The sequence below is a fragment of the Frankliniella occidentalis genome, unplaced genomic scaffold (assembly GCF_000697945.3).
Source record: "Frankliniella occidentalis isolate FOCC.00 unplaced genomic scaffold, Focc_3.1 Scaffold100, whole genome shotgun sequence".
NCBI lineage: Eukaryota > Metazoa > Arthropoda > Insecta > Thysanoptera > Thripidae > Frankliniella > Frankliniella occidentalis.
Genome location: NW_026267229.1, coordinates 828,004 through 833,858, shown reverse-complemented (window position 1 = coordinate 833,858; position 5,855 = coordinate 828,004). Strand labels below are relative to the sequence as shown.

Below are 5,855 nucleotides of genomic sequence, written 5' to 3'. Positions count from 1 at the left end.
ATCGCTTGCCATTGATGGGTGCTCCAGCTCAGCCCCAACAGAACAGAAGACGAGCACCTAATTCCCGTTTCAAAACTCAACCTGTTACTATTGAAGATCAATCTATTACAAAAAAATTAATTCTTCTTTTAATGTATTTTATGGATTAAGATGGATTTTGAGAGAAGTTTTTGTAGTACTGCAAGTGGGCAAAGCACCATATTACACTGATGCTAAGTTTACAGTGGCGTTGCCAGAATCTAACTTTAGCGTGGTCAGTCCCCTGCCCAGCCTCTGCCTTCCCTCTCCCCCCACCCCCGATTGTGCCCTGGCTTCTGCCAGTCTGCCAAGCGGTGTCCACTCCTGCAGTAGCAGAGAGCTATTCTCCTCAAGAAAGTTCGTTTAAGTTAGAAATTTACTTACCCTTATTTACTTTTAAGTGGTAAAACATCACCTTGTATTACTTATTGGTGATAGAGCCTCAAATGATTGAGAACTAGTTATTTTACAGAGTTCTTATGCTTTCTTTGTGTGTTTTGTTTTCAGATCCCTCAACTACAGGTCAGGATCTCCCCAGGGCCAGGGCATTGACGCGCTGCCCACGAGATCACCCCCTCCGAGGTCGCCACCTCCTACTCCGCCCAGATCACCACCACCTTTTTCACCAACTCATTCCCCACCACCATCACCACCAGCATCACCGACTCCTTGTGTGTCACCACCATTGTCTCCACTTCCAACCCGTAGCCCAGTGAGGCCCAGCTCCTTGTTGCTGTCTTCGGGAGCTATACCAGTCTGTGAAGAGTCCAGTTATGCCTTTAGGAATCATGTGCCATCACCTGAAGCTCACAAGGAAAGCTGGGCAGCTCGGAGGGCTGCTCCCAGCATAGATTCGTCCATATCCTATGCTGTCACTGATAATCTAGGAGACAACTGGATCTTGAAAAATAGAAGCTCATCACCCCTGTTAAACTTTGAATGTGCAAATACTAGTGGCCCTTCTACTTTACCACTGACAGGGCAGCAGGAAGTTTGGGATGGTGATGTTAATAATGAGAGTGGTCTAGGTGAATCATGTGGAAGTGATTTTAAAGCATCATTTGAAAGATCTTTTGGAGCCTTGTCGTTACCATTTGAACCTACCAACTGTGAAGCAAAAGTTGATGCATTTTCTGAGTATGATGAAGATGAAATTCAAGAAGATTCTGAAAGTGTTGGTCAATCAATAGAAGAATCACAATCAGTGGAATCAAAAATGGAAGTTGATGATGAAAAACAAGGTCTGCAAAGATCTGCTAGTCGTGTGTCTGAGAAAGCACTGTTGTTTTCTCAAATGGAAGAAAAAATAAAACAAGCAGCTGAAGAAGCTAAAGCACGAAAAATACCTAAAGGTGAATTTCTATTCCATTATTTATGTTCTAGTTCTCATGTGTCAGAAACTCATGTAAGAAATTTGTCAAACGTTTTTTTATTAATATCTGATTTTTTACAGCGGATTTAAATAAGGGAATTGCTCGATATCGGAATCGTAAGTCTGATAATGCAGGAGAAACTAGTCGCTTTTCCACCCAACCCATTACTGTGAATGAATTGAAAGGTGTTAAAGCTGGAGCTGAAATAACAACAAGTGCAAGTGCTACAAATCTTGCCAAAACAGGTATGTGTATATCTTTTTGCTGGCAACTCTCCTGCTTATATGTTTGCTGTGATGTTATCAATGCACGCCATTGCATGTGCCAACATGTACAGATTTTATTCTTTTAAAACAAGTTTTCTCCTTGATGGGTCTATCAATTTTTCTGAAAGAAAAAATACTTTGCCTGCTTTCTTATTTTTTTGAAAAATCTAATTTTGTTAAAGTTTGATGCTGCCTGATTACTTTACTGTGATCTCATCTAGTCTGCTCACCAAGCTATTATGTGTATTTTACTGTAGCTTGTTTTCTTTGTAAAAGGTTGCAATAACAATCGTGGTAGGAGCTCAAGTGTTTCTGATTGCATTCAAATATTCAATTCACTTAATGCATTCAATTCTGAGGAAAGAGTTCATCCTAAAAGAAGTCCTAGGAGAAGTTTAAGATTTGCCACTCAGCCAGTGACTAATACGGAAGTGTTATCAGCAAAGAACATTTTAGAGGATTCAAGACAAAGTATAGGTGGGAATTGAGACAACACATTTACATTTTTTTTTATTTTTTTTATTATTATTTTCTGCAAGATTTGTATGTAGATTCATAAATCTGTCCTGTCTATCTATCTAGTTGTTTACGTAGTTTAAATTGATTGAATGTATGGTAGTGCTACTTGTTTAATTTTTTTTGTGTTGGAATATTTTCTTTGCATGCTCTGTTTTTTAAAATACTGATTGCTTTCCTTTCAAGTTTCTAATATCCTATTTTTCTTTTTTCTTTTTCTTTCTTCCTTTTTTTCTAATCTTGACCAAATAGAGGAGAGTGAAGATGAAAATGACCCATCCAAGCTTAGTCTGGCAGAACGTGTCAAATTATTTAATCAAGCCATGACTGCCGATCGCTTGCCAGTGATGGGTGCTCCAGCTCAGCCCCAACAGAACAGAAGACGAGCACCTAATTCCCGTTTCAAAACTCAACCTGTTACTATTGAAGAGGTCTCAACAGCTCAAAGTATCATCAAGCAACCTCCTAAGGAATTGATAGGTGGGCATCAATGGTTGTTCTGTGAAGCTTGATTCATAGCAAAGCATTAAAAGTATATGTTATATTAGACCTTCCCTGCTTGCAATTGCCAACCTACATGCACGTTCAATCAATCAGAGTTGAAGTAAAGTTGATCCTAAATTAGTGACTGCCAAGAAACTCAAACTAAACTAAAGAATATTATTACCTTAAGATTTTCTCACTGAAGAAACAAAATTATTTTGCCTGGTGTGGGTTTCTTATTATTCTTATTATTATCTTTCTGTGTGATTGGTTTTTTTTCTTATACCTTTTTTAAATTTTAATTTTAAGAAAAGGTTTGCATAGTCTTGTTCCCTCTCCATTTTCCAGAACTCAACAATTTGTTACAATACTAGTGCTCTCTTTAACTTTGAGATCATTCTCATTTTAATAGGTACTGCTGTAGCAAAGACAGCTAAAGAAGTTTTTGAAGGAGCTCATAAGAACATTAGCAAATCTGTGTCTTCTAGTCGAGTGTCATCTGATGTTAGAGAAGATTCCCCAAATAATTCTCCTAGAAGAGGTAAAACTTACTTTTAAAATTTCATTTAGTATTACTAGTATTCCCCCTCCCCTCTTTTTAAAAGTTCTTTTTTTGTGTGTGTGTTTTTTAAGGTTTAGAGGCATTGCTAATTCTATGATTTTAATTCTTTGTTCAGGCATCTTGAAAAATAGTCTTGCTGTCAATGAAACGGAAACATCCGAGGCCAGTCTGTCTGCAACAGAGGAAGGAGGTAATTCTGGACTTGATCATATCAAGAAGGTGTTGAGCATTGAAAAAATTGTGCAGCCCAGTGAAGTAAGTATAGAAATAAAAGACAAAAATTAGTTTTATCATCTGTTCATTCATAATTGGTCTTAACATGTATGTACTTTTTTTTCTTATAGAAGAAAATACTCTCTCGAACCAGCAACAGAAGGGCATCCTTTGAAACAGCCAGCCACAGTAGCAGTGAAAGTGACTCGGAAAGTAGTAGTGGTTCAGATGATGAAGGATGTTTGTCTAACCAATCTAAAAACAAACAAGAATTAGATAACAGAACCTTCAGAGACCAAGAGGAAACAGTCAGAACTCCCATCTCAGCCAACATCCCAAAACGGCCCTTACGCTCAGATAATGATGAAAAGGTACGCAACTCTCGAAACATGACTCAGGAAAAGGAGAATAGAGGATTTCAAATACTTGAAAACAAGAGCAAGTCAACTGCAGTAGCTGAGGAACACAAGGGGAAAATTGTAAAATCTGAAGAGAATAAGAAACTGGTTCTAAAGAAACTTGAAGTCTTAAACAAAAAAAATGTGCCAACCACCAAAACTTTATCTAAAAACGCCGAGTCACCCAACTGCTCATCTGCTGCCTTAACGTCTGATGATGGTGACACATCTTCTGGTGGGCAGGAGGTGCGGAGAATCATCGCCAATGATGCTGTGGCTCGGAGACACCAGGCTAACCTGGCGAGGCAACAACTCAACAAGGAGAAGGACAAGCAGCAATCCCAGAATGAACGACCTAGGTAAGTTTTAATTGACAAATTGTTGTTATGGTGTCGTCTTCATCCCAGGGGCGTAAGTGAGTTATGGCTAAAATCAGCTCACAGCTCAGCTGACTGCCCGCGCCGGCACTCCCCCTGTGGTGCGACGAAGAGGGTATGAGAGGAAGTGAGAGAGGGGAGACTGGTGCTTCCCGCAGCGGCCGCCGCGTCGCCGCCGCGCTGGCTTCGCGGTCGCGGCTGTAGTACGGAGTACGGAGTGGCCGGTCAGTCTGAGGGGAAAGGGAAGGGGAAGGTGGGGGCGATCGGAGACTTGACTCTGCCCCTCCCGGCCCCGGCTAGCCTCGCGTCGAGGCGGCGGGCGAAGAGGAGAGTAAGGGAGGGAGGGAGGGAGGAGGAGGAGGAGGAACATGAGCAGGAGGTGGTGGAGGAGGCCGGAGTGGAGGTTGCCCGTGGCCGGAGGAGCGCGGGGCGCGCGGCGAGTCGCGTCCGCGTCCCGCGTCCCGCGTCAGCGCCAGTCAGTCGGCGGTGTGGTGCGCTGCGAGGCGGTGGTGGTGGTCGCGTCCGGGTCGCTCGCGTCTCGTCGCGTCGCGGTGCGCGAGCTCCGCGTGTCTTGTCGCGGGCGGCGCAGTGCTGTGTGCGCGCGCGAGCGTGTTTGTGTGTGTCTGTGTGTGCTCTCTCCCCACACGACCAGGATATTTCGGCAGTCGGCGGAGACGTACGCCTCGACGCCGACGGTCGTCACGGCGCGTCGGTGTATTTCTGACCTGCTGTAGAAGTGAGTAGTCGCGACTGACGTGAGGGGTGCGCGTCCCGGTGCAGCTGCAGGTGGCGGGGGAGGAGGGGGACACCGGGCACCCCGTCGCGGTCGCCACCGTCTGCACCGCGCTCTGTGGGGTCGGCGGCGGCCCGCGGCCCCGACTGATAGGGCGCCGCCCCCACCGCGCCCCGCCAGCCTCGCCTGGAGATGGGACCGGAGATATCTGTCCCTCTTCCTGCTGCCGCAGCTCGCCGCCGCAGCTCGCCGCCGCTCTGATACACGAAGGGCACTATCCGTCACGGCCTGCCCCGCCCCGCCCCGCCCCGCCGTGCACCGTTAGCGCCCCAGGTGGGCGTCGAGTCCTCGCCTCGCCCCCACGTGCTCTCTGCCCTCTGTCGCTCCGCGGCGGCTCTTCTCCCATTGTAGCTGGGCAGGCTCGACGAGTGGCTCGACGATCGCCGAAGTATAACGGGCTCGCTCGGCTCATCGACAATGAAAATCGAATTACTTCTCCGCTCCGGCTGATGGCGCTTGTGCGGCCTCTGCGCTCCTCCCCGCCCCCGCCGCACCAGCTGGCTTCCCCTCGGGGGACTACCCTGGACGTCTCGCCCGCTCCTCCCCGCCCCTTCCCCTTCCCCTTCCCTTTCTCTGCATGCAGTACAAGCAGAACAAACCAACAAACCTCTGTACGGTGTGTCAGGGTTTGCATCCCTTGGGCCACTGCTCCCCGCATACTGTTGTGTCGAGGCCATTCTGACACATGGTATACTGTCGTGCCCTGGGCGCATCGTGGTAGTGCAGCCCGCCGGCTGGTTGCGCCCTGCCACCCGATGGTCCTGATGGTCCCCACCGATGGACCTTCTCAGCTTAGCTTGACGCTCGCCGGCGCGGCGCTCCCTCCGGTCTGGTTCTGGTTCCGGCTTCGGCTCCG

General features: G+C 46.8%; 1 protein-coding gene across 1 annotated transcript in view; it reads left to right on the top strand.

Annotated features, from left to right (window-relative positions):
- The window catches only part of LOC113215821 (supervillin), a gene marked incomplete in the record, with an annotated part of 59,433 nt that overhangs the window by 34,168 nt on the left and 19,410 nt on the right, over window positions 1–5,855 (top strand). The window contains 7 exon segments of the mRNA XM_052269734.1: window positions 526–1,370; window positions 1,472–1,636; window positions 1,934–2,134; window positions 2,426–2,653; window positions 3,069–3,197; window positions 3,334–3,473; window positions 3,563–4,188. Of these exon segments, the coding sequence (XP_052125694.1) occupies window positions 526–1,370; window positions 1,472–1,636; window positions 1,934–2,134; window positions 2,426–2,653; window positions 3,069–3,197; window positions 3,334–3,473; window positions 3,563–4,188 (2,334 nt within the window).